Consider the following 23076-nt stretch of genomic DNA (forward strand, 5'->3'; position numbering starts at 1 on the left):
AGAAATCGAGACGCATCAGACCAGGCAACATTTTTCCAGTCTTCAACTGTCCAATTTTGGTGAGCTCTTGCAAATTGTAGCCTCTTTTTCCTATTTGTAGTGGAGATGAGTGGTACCCGGTGGGGTCTTCTGCTGTTGTAGCCCATCCGCCTCAAGGTTGTGCGTGTTGTGGCTTCACAAATGCTTTGCTGCATACCTCGGTTGTAACGAGTGGTTATTTCAGGCAAAGTTGCTCTTCTATCAGCTTGAATCAGTCGGCCCATTCTCCTCTGACCTCTAGCATCAACAAGGCATTTTCGCCAACAGGACTGCCGCATACTGGATGTTTTTCCCTTTTCACACCATTCTTTGTAAACCCTAGAAATGGTTGTGTGTGAAAATCCCAGTAACTGAGCAGATTGTGAAATACTCAGACCGGCCCGTCTGGCACCAACAACCATGCCACGCTCAAAATTGCTTAAATCACCTTTCTTTTCCATTCTGACATTCAGTTTGGAGTTCAGGAGATTGTCTTGACCAGGACCACACCCCTAAATGCATTGAAGCAACTGCCATGTGATTGGTTGATTAGATAATTGCATTAATGAGAAATTGAACAGGTGTTCCTAATAATCCTTTAGGTGAGTGTATATCCTGGTTTTTGGTTCAGTCCTTGTCTTTCATTGAACGTTGTTAGCCCGGTGTGTTTTCCCTGCCCGTATTCTCAGTGTTGTGTTTATTTCCCCATTGAGGGTTTTCCTTTGTGTTTGTTTTGATTTTGTTAAATAAAGTAAGCCTGCCTTTAGATCCAGTCTCCTCGTCTGCCTTCGCTGCCTTCTGTTCATAACAGAACGAAAGACCACAAATGGATCTAGCAGCTTACCTCATGGAACTGACCCAGACGGAGTTGACCATCCGCGAGTTCTCCCACTTCTTTTCCGCTGTTGCCCCCACACCGCTTCGACGACGATCCCTAAAGACCATCTACCAGCTCGGGCTACCAACATACCAGCTGAGGGAATTTGCCGAACTCCGGAGACCTCACATGGAGGGAATATGTGAGTTTAGTCTTGGGAGAACTCGCGCCGGGAACCACCTCTCTCGATCCCGGTTTCCGCCTCTGGGCTTTCCGTGCCTGCCACGGCCAACGAGCCAGTGTTGCCAGCTTCGTCCGCCCGACGGAGGAGGAGAAGAGGAAAGGCTTCTGCTCCCCAGTCTCCGCCTGCCACGGCCAGCGAGCCAGAGCCCACGCCTGCCACGGCCAGCGAGCCAGAGCCTACGCCTGCCACGGCCAGCGAGCCAGAGCCCACGCTTGCCACGGCCAGCGAGCCAGTAGCCTCCGACGTCAGTGAGCCAGCGCCTGTAGCCTTCGACGTCAGTGAGCCAGCGCCTGTCATCTCAGATGTCAGTGAGCCAGCGCCTGTAGCCTCCGGCGTCAGTGAGCCAGCGCCTGTAGCCTCCGGCGTCAGTGAGCCAACGCCTGTAGCCTCCGACGTCAGTGAGCCAGCGCCTGTAGCCTCCGACGTCAGTGAGCCAACGCCTGTAGCCTCGACCGTCCCTGAGTCAGCGCCTGTGGTCTTGTCCGTCCCAGTGCCAGTAGCCATGACCGTCCAAGAGCCAGCGCCAGTAGCTATGACCGCCCAAAAGCTAGCGCCAGTGGTCGTGCCTCGCCCAAGAGTCAGCTCCTTCCGAGCCTTCCGAAGCTTCCAGAGCTCCGCCTTCCGAAGCTTCCAGAGCTCTGCCTCCCGAAGTTACCCGAAGCTTTCCAGAGCTCCGCCTTCGAAGCTTCCAGAGCTCCGCCCCGAGCTTCCAGATCTCCGCTCTTCCGAAGCTTTCCAGAGCTCCGCCTCCGAGCTTTCCAGAGCTCCGCCTTCCGAGCCTCCCGAGCTTTCCAGAGCTCCGCCTTTCAAGCTTTCCAGGGCTCCGCCTCTCAAGCCTCTCGAGCCTTCCAGGGCTCTGCCTCTCAAGCCTTTCAGGGCTCCGCCTCTCGAGCCTTCCAGGGCTCTGCCTCTCAAGCTTCTCGAGCCTTTCAGAACTCCGCCTCTCGAGCCTTCCAGGGCTCCGCCCCTCAAGCCTCTCGAGCCTTCCAGGGCTCCGCCTCTCAAGCCTCTCGAGCCTTCCAGGGCTCCGCCTCTCAAGCCTCCCGAGCCTTCCGGGGCTCCGCCTCCCGAGCCTCCTACGGCTCTGCTTCCAGAGACTCCCGAGCCTTCTAGGACTCCACCTCTGGAGCGTCCTACGGCTCTGCCTCCTGAGCCTCCCTCAGCTCCGCCTCCAGAACCTCCCGAGCCTCCTACGGCTCCACCTCCTGAGCCTCCAGAACGTCCCACGGCTCCGCCTCCCGAGCCTCCTACGGCTCCGCCTCCAGAGCCTCCTACTGCTCTGCCCCCAGAGCCTCCTGAGCCTCCTACGGCTCCGCCTCCAGAGCCTCCTACAGCTCCGCCCCCAAAGCCTCCTGAGCCTCCTACGGCTCTGCCTCCTGAGCCTTCCTCGGCTCCGCCTCCTGAGCCTTTCTCAGTTCCGTCTCCTGAGCCTTCCTCAGCTCCGTCCTCAGAGCCTTCCAGGCCTCCTGACCCGGCCCCTGTCCTGTGGCCTCCTCCCAGGCCTCCCTGACCCGCCCCTGTCCTGTGGCCTCCTCCCAGGGCCCCTGACCCTGTTCCTGACCTATGGCCTCCTCCCAGGCCTCCTGACCCGGCCCCTGTCCTGTGGCCTCCTGCCAGGCCTCCTGACCCGGCCCCTGTCCTGTGGCCTCCTTCCAGGGCCCCTGACCCTGTTCCTGACCTGTGGCCTCCTCCCAGGCCACCTGACCCGGCCCCTATCCTGTGGCCTCCTCCCAGGCCTCCTGACCCGGCCCCTGTCCTGTGGCCTCCTTCCGGGCCCCCTGACCCAGTCCCTGTCCTGTGGCCTCCTCCCAGGCCTCCTGACCCGGCCCCTGTCCTGTGGCCTCTTCCCAGGCCCCCTGGCCCTGTTCCAGTCCAGTGGCCTCCTCCCCGGTCCCCTGAACCTATCCTTGCCCTGTGGCCAGCTCCCAGGCCTCCTGAACCTATCCTTGCCCGGTGGCCAGCTCCCAGACCACCTGAACCTGTCCTTGCCCTTTGTTTCCCTTGGACTTTCTGCCTGCCCTCTATGCCCCCTTGGACTTCCTGCCTGCCCTCTGTGCCCCATTGGACTTCCTGTCTGCCCTCTGTGCCCCCGGTGCCATCATTTTGTTTTCTGTGGTTTACTTTTTGTCTTTTGGTGTTTTTTCTTTTAGGATCCAATCCTTAGAGAGGGGGGCTATGATAGGGTTACCTTGTCTGGTTTTACCGTTGCCCCTTTGGTTTCCATTTTTGTCCCTTTTTGTTTTCCGTAGTTTTCACTTTTGTCCCTTGTTTAGCTCCACTGTCTCACTAGTCTATTGTTTAAAAGAACTACACTTCCCAGTATCCACCTGTCATCATCACTGCCATTTTGTTCATTGTGCTCACCTGTGTATCATTTGTAATCATCCTGTCCTTGTGTATTTATATCCTGGTTTTTGGTTCAGTCCTTGTCTTTCGTTGAACGTTGTTAGCCCGGTGTGTTTTCCCTGCCCGTATTCTCAGTGTTGTGTTTATTTCCCCATTGAGGGTTTTCCTTTGTGTTTGTTTTGATTTTGTTAAATAAAGTAAGCCTGCGTTTAGATCCAGTCTCCTCGTCTGCCTTCGCTGCCTTATGCTGTTCATAACACATACTTCTGCTTTAATACCTTTAAAATTTGATTTTCATCAAAACATCCAAATCCAAAAGTAATCAGATTAAATTACTTAAAATGTAATCTAAAGATTACGTTACTGATTGCGATTTTAGATTAATTTTAGTGTAATAGTGCAAAAGTAATCTACCCAACACTGCTTAATGCATAGTGTGCACCATACAATGTAAATTGAAAATAGTATGTTAAACAGTATGCACTACTGTATGCATAAATGCTTCAAACACAATTTATTATGTTACATTTTGTCAAATGTAGTTGGTAATCAGATTAATCAATGCATATGGAAAATTTAAATGTTGTACACAAACTCCATGCTGCAGAAATAGTAGTTACGTAGAAAACAGAATGGCTGTATGCTATTCGGAACGTAAACGAAGTTTGTACTAATGAGAATATGGGTAAACGCTACATTGTGTTTTGGGAAATATATTAGGTCTTTCCTGGTATTTAATAAGAAAATTCACACACTGTGCACAGTATGCACTAGGGTTTCCAATAGCCAGTATTTATCAGTTTTTGACCATTAAAATGTCCTAATCCAACAAATTCAAACATTTTCGAACACAATGTCCGGTGAAAATATTTACACAATGCGTCAGCAACCCCTTTAGTTGATGGCACAAGTGTACGGTGTGACTCAATGCCAATGATAACAGCGTTTCGCTGCCACAGAGGTTTAAACTTTCCCATAGCTAGCACAGTCCTAATCCGCGACCACAGTGCATTGTAATCCCCCCATTGTTGAATGTTTATTTATTTATTTGTTTTTAATTAGATGTTAATTCCATGACAGTCTTTTGTTAAATGAAAAAGCAGCTGAAATGAGCAAACATTTAGTGTTCATTTGGCTTGATTGTTTCATTATTAGCCTATATCTCATTATTATGCACAGTCCATCGCCTTTACGGCACAAAATAAACACCGAAACCAGATTTTTTTCCAATTTGTCCGGCGAACTTTATCATTCCTAAACACATTGGCCTGCACCGAAATGTCTTAGCAGAAACTCTGGTATGCATATTGCCTTTTTTTCAAAAATAGTAGGTATTATACCATTCTGAAAATATTGTGCTCTTGGATCAGGTCTCATTTCATGTGATTTCAGCAGATTAGTTTGTTTTTTCTTAGTGTTGCTGCAGTGGACTAAAGTGGATATATTTAGTTTTGCATTCTTCATTTATTTCCATCTCTGTTTGTTTCCTTCTGTGGTCCTTCGTGCCTAAGATGCAATAAAAGATTCATGTATTCCCTTCCTAAGGTTTTGTAGTGACACACTTTCTTTACATCCCAACCAATTAATGTCCACTAAACTGGGCAGCGCTGGTCTTGTTGGTTTTACTTCCACATGACTGCACACAAATGGTTTATTGATTGTTTATGTAGTGACTATACTGTTTATGTGGCCTTCTGGTCTTTCAATGCTCTATCCATTCCCCTATCTCTGTGATATTTTGACTTGGAGAAGGTCCAGGACTGAGCTTCTCTTGGGTTTTAACAGCGCAGAAGGCATTGTGCCACAGAGTGCCACAGAGTGCCACGTCACGCTGAGTTGCCATATTTTATTTTAATAAGACGGTGGACCGTACTGAGGGCTAAAATGGCCTAGAGTTAGATTTATTGCCTGTGGCAACAGCATGCATATCTGCCGCATACTTGACTGTAGAAAAATTAATATGACTAATATCAATGCACAGCTTTTTAAAAAGGATCTTTTGGAAACCTTAAACTAGTCATTTATGCTTAAACCTACTGGCCTTCATACATTGTGTCTGTGTTTTAAGTTTCTTATCTTGTGTTTCTGTTAATAAACGTTCAAACGTTGGTTATTTAGGTACAAGATACAAGAGCCCGTGCTATATGCTGAATATAGTCACAGCTAAAGGATATTGTTGAGCACGATATGCCGCATCACATTAGCACAGCCACAAGTGCCTTATTCCTTTTACAAAACTGTTGCTTAATACTGAAAACATATAAAGTGTTAATATTAACACAAATTATTATTAAAACATGATTTTAGCATTAATTTAGCATTATACGTTAATTAATTCTGACTTCTGGACAAAAAACTCCTAAAGGGTCCTCTCTCAAAATAGACCACAATTATACTTGTAGTCCAAAGGCTTCATGCAACCATTTTAGTTTGAGTATGTCATTTATTGGACTTCGGGTGGGTTGGAAGGGGGGTGTTGGCCAACAGGTTAAAGGGTTCTCTCATGATTTACTTACCTTTAGGCCATCCCAGATGTGTATGACTTTCCTTCTTCAGCAGAACCGAAGTGAAGATTTTTATAAGTACATTTCAACTGTGTTTGTCTATAGACATTGTCTTCTAAAGACATTAACTAATTGACTGGAGTCGTGTGGATTACATTTATGCTGCCTAAATATGTCTTTTGGACCATCAAACAGCCAGCAGCTTGATGGCACCCATTTACTGTACATGGACAAAAACAACTGAAATGCTCTTATAAAAATCTTCACTTCAGTTCTGTTGAAGAAGGAAAGTCATACACATCTGTGATGGCTTACAAGTAAGTAAATCATGAGAGGATTTTCATTTTTGGGTTAACTAAACCTTTAAACAAATGAAAGTTCTGTTCTGATGCAGTCCCTGGTATGTAAACTAAGGAGTTTCAAATCATTGTGTTTAATTTAATTTAATCAGCATGTTCCTCTTTCATTTCAGGTGACACCAGTGGCCGGACCACCAGAAGGGGGCACCCGAGTGACCATCCGTGGTGTGAACCTGGGTCTGTCCTTCTCCGACATGGTCAACAATGTGCAGGTGGCAGGTGTCCAGTGCACCCCGCAAGAGAATGGCTACATCATTGCTGAACAGTAAGGGACTATTCATGCTGCGAAAGTGTGCCTGAGATTTAAATGGGGGGGGACTAATAGCTTATCTTTAATTGTCACAATAGCATGAGCAGCAAATAATAATGGCCTACAATTACACATACTGGGAAGATTTTTCGTGTTTTTTTTTTAATCTAAATTGCTTTGAAGCACAGCAGGAAGATGTACAATCCCATATACGGTACAAGCCTTTGATATCACAAGCATTAACCGACCAGTCAGGCCTGAATATGAAAGGCAAGGTTGGTTGTGGCCCACGACACTCAGTGGCTGGTAGAGTTTTTTTTTTATCGAAATCTATAAAACAACTTACTATACTGTATATGTAATGAAAACAGATGTGCATTAATCTCAAAATCTAAATGAAATGTTACTCCCAAAAAGTACCTGTTTTTGGCTGTTGGAGAGTGTTAATCTCGACCCTCTTTTTATCTGCATTGTTCAGTCTGCCATATAGTCTTATCTGACAGAAGCATCTTAACAAAGGAAATAAACACACATTTATCTTAAAGACTAGTTGTCAACAGCGGTCAAGGCTCTTCTGAAGTAGAAATAAGTCCGAATTTGAGTCAAACAGACTAGAATTGGTCTCTGTCTGCACCAGGTTCCCTTCTTCAGCGTATGTTTATTTTTACTCATTTAATTGTGTCATTTACTCCATCTTAGAATTTGGCAAATATCCGTAAGCCTGAATTTTATCAGTATTTCACCATATCGGACCCCCTGAGGAAATGCAAAAACCTAATGATTCGTAATCGCGGGTGACCATTTGTTTACCCAGAATAATTTACTTGCTAACACAATGCATTTTCTTGTTTAGACATGCAGAAACTGGTTTGTCTGCAGTGTTACATGTACTGCTGAACATTATCTCACCTGGAAAAATCTTTAAGTTGAAAGTGAAAGGATGGGGAGCAACAAACGTTTGATACAAAAAGACATGTGGTTTAAGACAGAAGGGATGTAGCACCTTTAATTCTACACACAATATCAAAGCTAAACTCTTCCTTAGCTGTCTCTTGCTTTCTCTGCTATTACCTCTCTGTGTTTATCCCGCTTTTTTATTTGTCTTTCTTTAAAACCTGTATGACTTTATTTCTTCTGGTTTAACACAAAATAATAGGATAATGTCCAAGCTGCTCTTGTCCATACAATGAATGTGATGTGATCATGGCTGTCAAGCAATATATTCAGTGGATTATGAATATCATATGGCTTCAGAAGACTTAGATTATAGTGCATGGATAACTTTTATGGTCTTTTTATTTTTTTGCCTATTTTGGAGCTTGACAGCCCCTGATCCCCATCCATTTTCATTGTATGGAAGAACTCAGTGTGAACATTTGTTAAAACCTCTCTTTTTGTATTCCTTTAATGAAAAAGTAATGTGGGTTTGAAATGGCATGAGGGTGAGTAAAATATCACAGAATTTTTTTTTTTTGGGTGAAATGTCCCTTTCAGGCAAAGTAAGATAAGAATCATCTTGACCTTGTTTTAGAAGGAATTCTGAAAGTTTGGACTTCAAACATTTATGCCTCTGTTTCTTTAAGGGGTTATAAATAGCCCAAAGTGTCTGTGTTCAGGTGGAGTATGTCTCCACAGTCCCTCTTTCTCTGCCGCTGAGGCAGTAACAGAGAGCGAGAGTGAAAACGTGCAGTAATTGAAATGCGCGGCGTGCTGCCGGCTGTAGGAGGGAGATTTGTCAGTCCCTCTCTCTTCTGACAGCAGTTTAATCCGAGCGGGACGAAGCCGAGCCGAGTGGGAGTGGATTCATTTGTATGCCACTGGAGGGGTGTCAGAAGGAAATGGAGAATACGCCATTGGACCCCATCAAACCAGCAGTCGGGGGACGAAAGCAAGAAAGAACCATGCGTCTGCGTTTCAACAGTTTTATAGGGCCATTTTGTGCCAAATTTGTAAACATTAAAGCTTCCTGTGATTTTTGAAGACTTTTTTAGTTTTTTAACATGTTTTCATATTTAAACAGAAAGTTTAGATGGATGTTTCAAAGGGCTTGTCCCTTGTTTTAAATAACTAATAGGCTTTAGTTATGTCACAGCCAGTGTTGGGTAAGTTACTCAAAATAAGTAATTCACTACAAATTACTAATTACTTAATCTAAAAAAAGTAATCACATTACTAATTAATTTACTTTTAAGTTACTTTCTAAATCACTTTTCCTAGGAAAATGTCTATATTTCCTCCTCACCCTTCAGCTGTCACAGAAACGCTAACAGATGTACATATGAATTCATATTTTAAATGTATTATACATGTTACTTTAGTGCAGGTAATGTACTTAAAAGTAATTAATTTCACTGAAAGTCAATTACTGTAATCTGATTACAAGTATTTAAAATGTAATATGTTACATAACTTTTTTTGACTGAAAAGTAATTCGATTATAGTAACTAATAATTTTGTAATCGGATGCACACAACACTGGTCACAGCCATGAACCATGAATTGCTACTTGCTTTTTGCGACTTGCAGGTTGTATTAGAGGGAGGAACGTTGTCATTCTTGAGAGCATTTATTGGTAAAAATATGTGTAGCGCAGTCATTGAAATATTTGGTCTGTATTCCTTGAAGAGAAAAAAATGCTAATTTTTAATGTGTATATCTGCTAAATGCTTACTTTGTTAACTTTTAGGAATATGTGAGCATACACACTAGTATATAAATTGCTTCAAAGATAATAGATATGGACTAAAACCATAGAACTCAATTTTTGTGTGTAAACTCCATTTTAAATTTCCTAGCATCATCGTTTTCCAAAGTATGCAGTTCAAGTGTGGATGAAAAGGGAATTGAATGCAGTTTTTTAGTGCAAAACTATTTTAGTGCAGACGTGGCCTTTAAGAATTCTTATAGATCTGTGAAAGAGGACTGAGAATGATAGGTAGGTAAGGACTGAAATAGGATATAGCATGATCTGGAATCAATCTCACATCACCCACATGAGCACCCCAGCTCAATATGTCAGAGCACATGTGCTAACCACTAGGCCATGGCTCTTATCTCCCTTGACTTAGCTGTTCTCCTTGCAGCAACAATAATTTAGCATCCAAACCCGCATCCCAACTTTAATTTCCACAGAAATCAAAGTCTCACACACAGTGTGATTGAAAAGGCATAATGTACCCATGCACAGCTGCAAGCGATGTCTGCCGAACCTGTCAGACTCACCACAGGAATCCACATTACGCCCACTATCACACAATTGGCTCTGCATGCATTCTGACAGTCATCCATGATGATGCGAAAACTCAGTATCAACCAGACATCTATTTCAGTGTACCCGCCTCCACGCACACTCTTTTAACTCATATTTGAACTCTCATGTCTGTTTCATATTTGCTCCATTTCAGGGCCAGTCAATGGGCTCTGTGTTTTTATTATGTCATTTGATCTCATCATCCGTCTGCAAAGCTGATACACGATCAGCCCGTATGATGTAGTAACAGCGACCCACTCCCTGATCAGAGTGCATGATAACCCTATATTGATTGGTGCTGGGTGTCTTTGCCTGATTCCAGGCTGCGTTCAAACAGCCTGCTGTGTTTTTTGAGGCTGTATTTACAGCATAGAACCTAAGAGAACATATGGGTTTGATGCTCTAAAAGTGTTGCATGTCAACACATCACTGGCTCCTGTAGAGCGGTCTTGTGAATTCAGCTAATGGAATGTGTGCACCAAAGCAATCAAGGACTCAAAGCAAAAATTACATTGAGATCAAGGGAAAATCGATGGAGAGACAGAGAGTCGCATACTGATCACTCAGCAGGAGTGAAGGAGACTTTTAATGCATTTGTTTTCTAATGTGGAGTAACTCTAGAAGTGTCACTTTCTTTGTAATCATGATCATGGGATATGATAGACCTATATGTTCGACAGCTTTAAGGGGGTGATAAGAGTCACATATTATCATCCTCTCTGTGGTAAAGGTGCAAAAAATAGATGCTTCATGACTTTTGTTGTGAGGAACACTCAAGTTTCTGGCTCAAAAAGATCCCTCAGGGACAGAACACAAAGTGTTTGGCAGTAATAATCATAAACTGGTCACCTCACAAGCATGTGTTGTTGTGGGGGTGAGGGCGTGGTCAAGCCCCCTCTGGGGAGAGAGAAAGCGGTAAGGAAATCCACCTGAGTAGAATTGTGACTAATCGATTCCATGTTCACAGTGAGAGTCAGGGGAGATAAAAGACAGTCCACCAAAAGAGAGCGAGAGAGAGCTGCATGGAGCAGAATGTTCCTGAGTTTGATTTGTATTGTTTTGAAAAGTATCAATTTGATTGTGACTGCTGAAAAGTGGAATATAAATATAGATTGTGAAGATGTAGGAAATAAAGCCCTTTTGAGTTGGATCTCGCAATGTCCCGCATCCTCCTTTTGATCCAAATACAAACATCTGTTACACTGGTGCCAAAACCTGGGATAAGGAGGAAGGTACGCTGCTCTGAAGTGGTCTTCGCCACTGGAGGAAGTGTTCCGATCCCTCGGCAGCATCCACCAGAGTCAACACCAGGCCCTCATGGATCTGCGGGCTGAGCAGCAACTGCGTTTCCTGAGCAGCGCTCCTACAAGGCCAAGAAGAGGACTGTCGGGCATTGCGGAGCTTGATACCCAGGAACAGTGCCTGGTGATGGAGGTGGGGACGTTTATCCAGTTGATTGGTCCCCGACACTCCACAGGCTGCCCCCGATCGAGCCAGGACATACCAAATACCCGTTGTAATGGTGGGGGGTACATACCAAGCCTTGATGGATTCAGGTTGTAACCAAACCTTCATTCATCAATGCTTGATCCAAAATGGAGAATTGGATACATATAATCGGGTGAAGGTGAGGTGTGTGCACTGGGATTTTATCCTGCAGTGATCATCACAATTCTATTTCAGGGTCAAAAGCATAACATTGAGGCTGTGGTTAGTTCCCACCTCACCCATCCATTAATTTTGGGTACTAATTTGCCAGCTTTTCCCAAATTGTTCTTTTTGTGTTGGGTTGTGTTTGGATGGGTCCTGTAATACAGTAGTACGGTCTGGGGTGTGCAATGTGCTGATGGGGGAGGCGGAGCTGGGGCAGTCTATATCAGCTCCATGTTAGGATGACGTAGGGAGGGGAAGCCAAGCCCTTTGGGAAATTCCCTCTGGGTATTTCCCTATGGAGCAGACATGAGACGAGACTCTTAAGCACGCGTTTGACCAAGTTAAAGTAATTGATGGTCAACCCCTTCAGCCGTACATTGCACTCACATATCCATATTTCTCAATTCTCAGGATTAGTTGTATCGAGTGACAACAGGACGCTCAGACAAAACAAGATACAACCCTGTTGCTAATACCAAGGACCATCAGGAAATGTTGATCTAGCCGGCTCATCATAGTCTGATGGGAGGTCACTTGGGTAAGGGGAAAACACTAAGATATCTCATGGCCTGTTTCTATTGGCCGGGTATTCGTGGGGATGTTAGCCAGTGGTGTCTGATACGCCACGAATGTCAGCCTGTGAATCCGCTGGCCACTCCAAAAGCACCATTACGCTCTCTTCCGTTGATCGAGGTAACTTTTGACAGAGTTGTATTGGACCTCATGGGGCCATTGGAACAGTTAGCTTGTGGACATCGCTTTGTGTTGGTTTTGGTGGACTACGCAATGCAATACCCTGAAGCAGTGCCTCTTAGCAACATCTCAGCATGTAGTGTTGTGGAGGCACACTTCAGAATAATCTCCCGAGTGGGGATTCCGAAATAAATCCTCACTGACTAGGGCACTAATTTCATGTCGCATACACTACGCGAGCTGTTTGAAATATTGGGTTTTAAATGTATTCGGACAAGCATGTACCATCCTCAGATGAAGGGCTTGTTCGAACGATTTAATAAGTTTTTAAGTTTGTGCATAAAGATGCTCGGAATTGGGATAAGTGACTCGAACCCCTGTTATTTGCAGTGCCGCAAGGCTCCACTGGGTTTTTGCATATGAATTGTTATATGATCACATCTGAGGGTGGTTCTGAGGTTGCTACGACGAGCGGGGCTCACAGCAATCCCGAAGAAGTGTGCAATTGGGCGGGTGGTGTTAAGGTATCTGGGGTTCCACTTGGGTCACGGGCAGGTGTGACATCAGATTGATAAAACCGCATCGCAATCGTGACCTGCTTGAGACCCAAGACCAAAAAGGAGGTGAGACAGTTTCTGGGGCTGGCCGGCTACTATCAAAGGTTTGTGCCTAATTTTTCCAACGTCACCAGCCCGTTGACTGATCTCACTAAAAAGGGAGCCCCAGACCTGGTCCAGTGGACGGAGCCATGCCAACAAGCTTTCACGCAGGTTAAAGCTGCACTTTGTGGTGGGCTGCTTCTGAATTCCCCTGATTTCTCTCTCCATTTTGTTTTACAGACAGATGCACCAGACAGGGGACTGACTGCTGTCCTGTCCCAAGTGGTGGAGGGGGATTGTACACCTGCCTGGTGCTGTACATTAGTTGAAAGAGTATGAGAGAGACAAAGTACACCACCATAGAAAAGGAGTGTTTGGCCATCAAGTGGGCAGTCCTCACTCTCCGCTACTATTTGTTGGGATCAGTATTTACCCTCTGTTCTGACCACGCCCCACTCCAATTGCTCCATTGCATGAAGGATGTCAACGCCTGGATCACCCTTTGGTATCTGGCGGTCGGATGATTCCCCAGGCCTGAGTCGGGCAGTGGGGGTATGTGGAGGTAAGGGCGTGGTCAAAGGCTCGTCTGGGGAGAGAGAAAGCTGTAAGGACATCCACCTGAGATTAATTGTGACTAATTATTTTTCCATGTTCACAGTGAGAGTCGGGGGAGATAAAAGACAGCCTAGTCCACCTAAAGATAAGGAGCTGCACGGATCAAAGTGTTCTAAAATGTGATTCGTATTGTGCTGAAAAGCTTCAATTTGAGTGTGACCACTGAAAAGTGGAATGGGTTAAAGTGCCTGCGTACCACCACCATTATATGTAGGAACAGTATGTGTGAGCTAGGAATTAAGTTAAACTGTCCTTATTGTACATTATTATGTAAGGAAATGTATAATGGTGTTCGACAACCATTATAAATTAGATAAATGACAAATAACAGGATTATTTGTCTGAATAAAATTCTCCACCATTAAAATCGTAATACAACGTCTGGTTGTATACGCTAACAATTTCTATTGTAAGGAATTAGCTTTAATAAGGGAATTATGATTAATTCACTTATTGGGGTAATATTATTCTCATGGCTTATTGAAAATAATATTACACATATTTAGGTACAGCTTTGAAGCAAAATCTTTTAAAAACAGGGATGAGATTATTTATCAAAATATTCCACAGTCAAATTATCTTTGAATACAGACAAAATATTGCTATTCTAAACATAAACTAATCTAACACATGAAACATAAAACCGGTTTGTGAGAAAAGTGACAGAATTATCATTACAGTGAAAATGAACTTTATGGAGTCTGTTGACAATGCCTTAAGAACCATTTATCCTTCTTTGAGTCTAAAACGATTTGCAATCGGATTACCTAAAGTGTTCATCTAGTACACCAGCATTTTGAGCAAAAGCCTGGAGATGTACTTGCGTTGTGTTTCCTTGTGTTGCTTGGTTCTTTGGCGTTTGTAGAAAATTGGTTCCGTCGATGTCTTGGACTCTGTTATGATCGTGGATAGTTATTGTCTGGATGAAGCGAGGCCTTTTGCAAGGAGGACTCACTACTCCCATTGGGTGTGAGAACCATAGAGCAGAGAGTGAGAGGCTTCCTCAGGACTTTTGGTGTCCTGAGTTTTCCTTGGACTCTACATGGGACGGAGGCTCTGGAAGAAGCAAGAGAGCTGAAGAGTTCAGAAGAGAAGAGGACGTTCTTCCTTGGGTAGAAAAGTTTTGAACTGAAATTGGCCGAACCCCAAAGGTGTCCTGAGCCAATCAGAAGTGGCTTTTCAGAGTCACATGGTCGACTGGTCTGTCCATTTCCAAAGATGATTTATGATCCTTTGTGGAGGATTTTTACAAACTTCCGCTCATAGAGCATAGAATCATTTTCAGAGTTATCTAGCAAGATTAGGTATTGTTGACATTGGGGGTTTAAATACATTATGTACATTTTAGAGGGTTACCTCAGCGAAATACAACGTTCATGGATTCCTTTTTAGCTGCCATTGGCAAAATTTTTAATTGAGACAAAACAGGCATCAAATTGTATCTAGCCTGCTATCTAACACTTTATTTTAAGAAAGGAAACATCTGTGAACATATTTTGGTTACTCATTCCATATTTATTTATGCAATACAAATTACTTATGTGTGTCAGTAACCTGTAATACGCTTCCATCGTCTCATTCCAAACCCTGCTCTTTTCTTTCTTCTGTGCTGCACAAAAGTTATTGTCCTATTAAATTCATGTTTAGGTTTAGTAAGGGCCTAGTCTTTATGGTTATGTTTAAGTTTGGGTTTATTCCAAACCCAGATGTTTCTCTTTCTTCTGTAGCAAACAACAGTAATTTTTCAGTTGCAATTTATTTTACAGTACGTGTACTTTCACTATACTTACAGTGTACTTACCTAATAAAGTACTGAGTAATATTAGGTAACTACATGTACTTAATATGGGTTAAGGTTAGGTTAGTACCCAGTAATTACTATAGTTGTTGTAATTATATTGTATGTAAATGTAGAACAGTACTGTAAAATAAAGTACTACCGATTTTCTTATAACAAAAATTTGATTAAGGGATTGGGTATGGGGTTAAACTTTATAGTCAGGTTTAGGTTTGGTTTAGAATTAGGAAAAATCATAATAGTTATATTTAATGGTTATATGTTATGTCTACTTTTTTTTCTTTGTTGGAGTAAAAGTACATTTTTGCACAAGCCAACTCTTAGGATTTCGCCATATCATACTATTAGTCAGGGCAATCATTTCAGGTAGGATCTACTTCATTACACTGTACTGTACGGTACTTCTGTTATTCAGGTGGCTTTCACTCAAACACAATATATATATTTTTTTTTGGCTTTTTAGCCTTTTTGTTAGAGGCAGAAAGGAAGGTGGGAGTGGAATGTGATCTGCCATATTTTAACCCAGGTCTCCGTAATCCAACAGCTCTTATATGTCATGAGCAAATGAGCTGCCTTTTGCACCACAGTTCTGACACACACACAGCAAGATTCTAAATGTAAATGACTGAATGTTATATTTTTATTCTTTCTAAGGATTGTGTGTGAGATGGATGCAGCTCCTGTGGACAGCAAACCTGGCCCGGTCCATTTGTGCGTTGGGGAGTGTAAGCCAGAGCTCCAGACCCGTTCTTCCCATCTCTACTCCTTTGTGGTAAAATCTAAAGCTTTGTCTCTGAATAATGCAATAATTAAACTGGGCTTTAGCTGGTCCATTGAAGAGAACTCACAGGTCACTGTGATGTTATGCCTTTGGACAGGTGAACTTTGCTGAGGTTGCTTTGTTCCCAGAACCGCTCCAACAGCAAAATGTCAAATCAGGAAATGACTCAGAGCTCTACATACTTCAGTTATCTAAATAGCTTCACTTTAGCAACCAAGGCTTTCTTCAGCACCGCATCAAGTGTCTGTATCTTTCAATGGGCCATAGTCTTCCATTTGACCTACACACCAGGTTCACATATAATGGATCCTAAAAAATGTCTATTAACAAACCTTTAAAAAAAGTCACGTGGCAGTACAATGGTACAATGATGATATCAGATGATAATACATGGTGCTTTGATGTGTTTTATGGTACTGAATAATTAACATACAGTGTGTATGTACAATGTTATTTACATGGTATTAAAATGGCTCAAGCCCAAAAAACATAGTACTGTAGCGCCTTTATAATTTTTGGTGCTTGTTTGTTAGTGTAACAGATTTTAGCACAAAACTTGAACAATATTTCCTGTTAAGTAGCAGGATTTTACTTATTTCCGGCATTTATGTGGAAAATGTTTCACTCAGTTATTGATGAAATGAGGAGATCACTCTGTTATTGTCTTAGAAGGGTCTCTCCATGCAAATTTGGAAACATAAAAAGCCACAGGGTCAATAAATAAGCCTTTTAAAGGCTAACACTACATTTAGGCATTTTAACATAGTATTTTCTGTATGCATTTTCAGTAGATCCTTAAATTATGTTTTTGATTATTATTTAATAGCAATGTTTACACATGATTTGCCATGAGATTAAAAGAAAAGTGTGTTTATTGAACAAATGCACTCATCGTGGAAAAAAGACTTTAGATATGCCATAAAAGCTAGCTAATTTACAGATTGCCGCTGTGTTTGTCATTATTATTGGTAAAGAACCATCCCTGCTTGCTCTATTTTGAACTGAAGCTCTTGTCAGCATAATAAAACTTGTTCTCGGTTATTAAAATAATGAGTGATTACAAACACAAAGCACCACGGGGAGCATGCATTGAACATGGAGACAATAAAAGCCATTAACTGAATCAAAGGCATGATGGCTGCCATGTTGTCGTTTTGCACCTGTAGGAACTCTAGCACACCTGTCTCACACACCCAATTGTTGGCCTGGGGTTAATAGATAATCAATGTCTGCTGTAACACACAAACACACAGTATAGAAAACAATTATCCATATCACAACAATGAACAGACTCTACTAATTAAGAGAGCTGTTTATATACAGTATGTGCTGCAGCCACTTCCTGTACGCATTTGTGTGTATCAGTGTGCGATTTTCACCATGGGCCTCTACCACCTACATGCTTTTCCTATCGCAGTCAAATATAAAAAAGCATGTTATCTCAAATGCTCTGCCAAATGTTGTTGGACAACACAGAATCCCCGTGCGGCCCACCAGTTGTAGATCAATCAGAGGCGAGTTGGAAATTGGTGTTAATGCATTTTTAGTCAGCGCACGTGTGAAGTTGGCCACCAGCCATTTCATGTGCTTTCTTAAGACTCAGAGCTGTCTATTTCTGTGTTTTTTGCCGTCTGCTATTTTCAGTCCCTATGTGCAGTAAATAAAGAGAACAAAAGGCGTTTCTTTGTAGTGTTCGCTCTTTATTGCAAGCTGAGCTGAAGACATAAAGACTTATGAAGGACAGTTGTTATTTACAGATATAACATTATTTTGTGGAACAGCCGGCCACATCTAGGCATTATAGGCTGATTCAGAATCAATTTACCTTCAGCTGATATTGACGTGTACATTCACACTTGAAGTTAAAAGTGCCTCACTGTAACCTTGATTTTTGCCTTTTTAAATGAAAAGGAGGGACGTGTCGAAATTCTTTTTATGGTAATCAATATTATGCCACAAATGCTGTCGATTGATCTTAACTTGTATTGAACTTGGAAAATTCCTTAAAGCCTATGTAGTCTCTGTCTTACACTTGTTTTGTACATCTCACTTTGTCTATCTCTTCCTGTCTTTATCTTGCAGATGCCATCTGTCACTGGGTTGTCCCCCAGTCGGGGTCCAGAGTCTGGGGGAACTAAGGTGACCATCATGGGAGAAAACCTTGGAGCAGGCAGCAGCGTCACTGTGCTTTTCGGAAACCAGACTTGCGAGTTTTACGAGTAAGAATCTCTACTATCACAAAAAAATTGGCTTAAACCAGAGCCCCCACTATTTGAAAGATTGCTATTTTTAAAGATTAAAAATCAAAGTACAGAATATGTAGATTTTAAGAATTTCTTAAAGAAAGAAAATATAATTTTTTTAAATGGAAGTAAAAAAAAATACATGTATATTATTATATAATATTATAATATATGCAATATATACAGTATATATACTAATTAAATAATATTTGTAATGAATTCTAGAGACTATTGTGTGTGAAAGTCCCAGAAGATCAGCAGTTACAGAAATACTCAAACCAGCCCGTCCAGCTCAAACAATCATGTCACGAAATCACTGAGATAAAAATGTTTCCCCATTCTGATGGTTGATGTGAACATGAACTGAAGCTCCTGTCCCTTATCTGATTGATTTTATACATTTCACTGATGCCACATGATTGGCTGATCAGATAATCGCAGTAATAATTAGGTATACAGGTGTTCCTAATAAAGTGCTCAGTCAAATTATATAAGTATATGCAAATAAATGTTTTGCACGTTAATACATGGGAAATGTGTTACGTCCTCGCCTTCAACGGTCTCGTGGAGGAGTAACAGATGTAATTGTTTTTTGAGCGAATGCCTGACCTCTGACCCAGTACCACAAACGACAAAGTTTAAATTGTAGGTTTATTTACAAAGATGTACAATATAAAGAAAAACAACAACTCTGAATGGAAGCAATAAACTTCAGGAGGGGGAAAGGCTAAAACAACAAACATAAAGTCTTCTTCCTAGTCCGGGAGTAAGATCTTAAGTAAACTATAGAAAGAAAAGATATCAACAACAGAGATGTACACTAACTCCCTGACTGGTCCAAAAAACAGGAGAAATCAGTGGAAAGGCAAGCAGATGTGCTCCCACCTCCCTACAGCTTCTATATTTAGCTTTTGTAAAGGACAATATTCAATAACAGTCATCTAAAATGAATAGGGATGATAAATAAATAAATACTAATACAATAGGCTGAAAAAATATACATTTATTCATTTTAATATCTATTTCATATCTGTTGAAACCGTACATAAGCATATGCACCATTAGATCGGTTTCATGCTGAAGAAGTACGTTTTTTACATAATGTTTCTCCCATAAATGTAAACGAGTGTAAATCTCAACACCATGATATGTCAAAGGACTGAAGCCAGTCAACCAAAACATGAGATCATTGAAGTCATTAAGTGAGTCTGCGTTTTTATTCCATCCGTTACTCCTGATCAGAGGCTTCTGTAAATATTAAGTTTATACTTAGGGTTACGTCATACCTTAATTTAATGGTGCAATGATCACATATTTAGTAGTGCGTAAATTGTGACTTAGTGCCCATTTATGCCACAACTAGGCTAAGTTGTAACTTGGGTATAGCTGGTGCAACCAGCCCCAGAACTTTTAAGCAGGTAGCCTTCCGATGGTAACGAGGTCCAGCTGGTGACAATCAGCTACCAGTAGGTCTGAGTAGGAGGAGCCACAGATGGAACAGAAAAGAACACATGCACAAAGACACCACAAAGAAACTCAAACACATCTAGGTGCAACGCCATATGAAAATAAAGATAACAACACTAGTAACAAATATTTCGTCCCCAGGGATGTAACAAATGTAAAAAAGAATTATGATAAAAAATATATTTTAGTATATTTAAAATAATATAGTTTTGAATGTTAAACAACAGTGTACATATATGACAATTATTTAACTAATCTATTTTGGTTTAAATCGCAATGTAGTATAATTGGTATTGAGAGTTTTCTGTTCTTTTGACATGGGCATTGTTCAGAATGGAATACTAGTGTACTACGTATTGCAAACTGCACAGTATACATTGTATACTGCCTACTATTTAAAACAAATAGTATGTGAAACAATGCAGTATGCAGCTATAAACATTTCAAACAGCAGTATGCTAAATTTTTGTCACATGGCCTTATTATTCCAGGTATCATCTCTGTAATAATAATTATTTTACATTTTTAATCTGATTTTGTGTTAAAATGTCTTAACTTTAACTCTCTGATCAAATGATGCGTCAAGAAAGAGCTTTTAAAAGTTGTGGCTCATATTTCTTGCCAAGCTTTCGTTACATGGATATGGAAAGTCAAGTTGAGTGCATTATGGGATACAGCATACTGCATTTTTAGTTGTAGGTTATCCAGGTATCCATACATACAGAAAATCTGCATACTGCAGTATATGTACTGCAGAAATAAGGTAAGTAATTGTAAAGTAAAATAGTAGAGTAATATACAAATATTAGTTAGTACTAAACTTTTTTATTTGTTTATTTATTTTCTTATCAGTTTTCACCTTTGATTCAATCAGAATTTAATGACCTCCAGTATTCTAGCTTTCTAAAACCGTTTTTGTTTCTCTAGATTGCACTTTTTCTACTCAGTTCTTTCTACTTCCTCTCTCACTTATTTTGCTGGTATACTGCATTCTTCCTCTCACATAAATGGTGTACCCCCTGCCAGCCATTTTCCTATTGCTCTTTTTCTTTTCCTCTTACTCTCTCTCTCCAGGATCTCTATTTAAAATCAAGGGAAATTGGATTGCTTTAAGGTGCAAGAGCCGACTGCTTTAATTAAATATCGGCAAATTGTCGATTTCTATTTTTCTCTGTGATCCTGTGAAAGGATGATACATTCCTGTTTGTGTTCCAAAGTGTGAGAGTGAAATAAGTAATGGCTTAATACTCTGAAATACGCTGCAGATAATGATTAATGCACACTTTGCACAGGTAGCACTTTCAGAGAGAACCGTAAGAAAAGACTGCTATTGAAAATGAGCAGAGAGCCGCCCACAAGCTTCATACAAATATAGTGTGTCTGAAGAATTGAAATATGTTTAGCCATCTGTTATTAAGTAAAGACTTAATGTAGTTTGTTCTCTATTGGCAGAATCTGATATCTGGTTTGTATCTGTTTGCTTTGCCCACAGACGAATTATGACAGAGATCGTCTGTTATTCAGCCCCTTCACTAACAGGCGTTGGTTCCGTTCAGATCAGCGTGAGCGTGGATCGTGCTCAGGTCAGGGAGAGGCTGACATTTGAGTATATAGATGACCCAGCTGTTCAACGCATCGAACCAGAGTGGAGCATCGCTAGGTAATGTTTGGCCATTTGATTTGACTCAATGCAAGAAGCAACTTCATTCAAGGCTGTGTGTGGTTGTGCTATTCATGAAAATGAAGGACCAGCTGACATATGTTCATATAAGCCTTTTATCTTTTAAATAAAAGGATGTACATGTCATTGTGCATTTTATCAAGATGATAATGGTAATGTTTTTCTTCAGGCAGGCTGTGCATTTTTTGTACATCTGAAGTAATTTTGAAGTATTTCACCATACAGAATTGGACTGACTGATTATGCTTGAACATATTTACACCAAAGTGCTACACGGGATTATATACTGTACAGTAGCAGAGAGGAAGCAGGGACATGCTGTGAACGATTATGAAAGAGAAAGAAGGAGACTTGATGCTAAGATAAAGACTCAGCACAGAAAATATACAAGGGATAAAAGTCTCCCCAGATCAGATAAAAGGGAATTAACCTGGGGTGCATAATAGGGTTTCCATCATATTTGTTTGAAAAATCAGAAGTTCCCAAAATGAAAATCCAGTTACTGGACCTTTAAGTGTAATGACCATAACTGCTGATATTAAAGGGATAGTTCTCCCAAAAATGAAAATTCTCTCATCATTTACTCACACTCATACCATCTCAGATGTGTATAATAATCTTTCTTCTGCAGAACACAAACAAAATTTTTTAGAAGAATATTTCAGCTCTGCAGGTCCATACAATTCAAGTGCAAGGGTCCAAAATTATGAAGCTCCCGAAAGCACATAATGGCAGCATAAAGATAATCCATATAATTTCAGTGGTTTAATCCGTGTCTTCTGAAGCGATCCAATCAGTTTTGGGTGAGAACATACAAAAATATACATGAACTGCTTTTTCACAGTAAATCTTGACATCAGCATGCATTACAAGCAACATGTAAATGGATCATGTTCCTTAGCGATTGTGATTTCAAGATGGATTACACATAATACCGCTCTGCACATACGCCAAGCACTAGGAAGTGTAATCGAACTTGAAGTCATGGTCATGCCTAGGACTGATTATGTCAAGATTTATAATAAAAAGGAGTTACATTTTGGTCTGTTCTCACCCAAAATTGATTGAATCACTTCAAAAGATATGGATTAAAACACTGGAGTCATATGGATTGCTTTTAGGCTGCCTTTATGTGCTTGTTGGTGCTTCAAAATGTTGGTCCCCATTCACTTGCATTGTATGGACCTACAAATCTTCATTTGTGTTCTACAGAAGAAAATCATTCACATCTGGGTTGGCATAAGGGTGAGTAAATGACCAAAGCATTTTCATTTTTAGAGTGATTTCTTTAAGACCATCTTTAATATTATCTATACTACCATTCAAAAAACATTGTTTATCATTTGTTTGGAAGGCTTCATTAGATTTACAGTAGATTTAGACTTATTATTCTAGGAGGGGTGTAGCAGCTATTATAACTGGGGGTTAGATGTGTCATTATATTTTAGACATTACGGACAAGCGGCTGTTTTATATTGTAAATATTGTTTGGTGTGTTGTTAGGCACGACACTCCGTGATCATAATAGATAGAAAGTAGAGTAGAAACTAATACTGCATAGGAGGAGATGGGTCACTGGTATACTTAAGAATGGGATATTTCATTATATATGGCGGCTGCTGGAATGGAAGAACTACCTTACAGTTCAGAATCACCTTTTTGATTGAGACATCACTTGTCAGTTTTCTTCAAGACCATATATGATACAATCCACATGCATATGCATTAGCTGGACCAGCCTGGAATTTATTTTATTTT

The 23076-nt window shown here is 41.3% G+C and overlaps 1 protein-coding gene across 1 annotated transcript in view; it reads left to right on the forward strand.

Annotated features, from left to right (window-relative positions):
• Window positions 1-23076, forward strand: part of LOC127618875 (plexin-A2-like) — a 230780-nt gene that overhangs the window by 148044 nt on the left and 59660 nt on the right. The window contains exons 12-15 of the mRNA XM_052091544.1: window positions 6402-6553; window positions 15801-15918; window positions 18010-18146; window positions 21130-21297. Of these exons, the coding sequence (XP_051947504.1) occupies window positions 6402-6553; window positions 15801-15918; window positions 18010-18146; window positions 21130-21297 (575 nt within the window). The remainder of the gene's footprint in view (window positions 1-6401; window positions 6554-15800; window positions 15919-18009; window positions 18147-21129; window positions 21298-23076) is intronic.

The sequence above is a fragment of the Xyrauchen texanus genome, chromosome 25 (assembly GCF_025860055.1).
Source record: "Xyrauchen texanus isolate HMW12.3.18 chromosome 25, RBS_HiC_50CHRs, whole genome shotgun sequence".
Lineage (NCBI taxonomy): Eukaryota > Metazoa > Chordata > Actinopteri > Cypriniformes > Catostomidae > Xyrauchen > Xyrauchen texanus.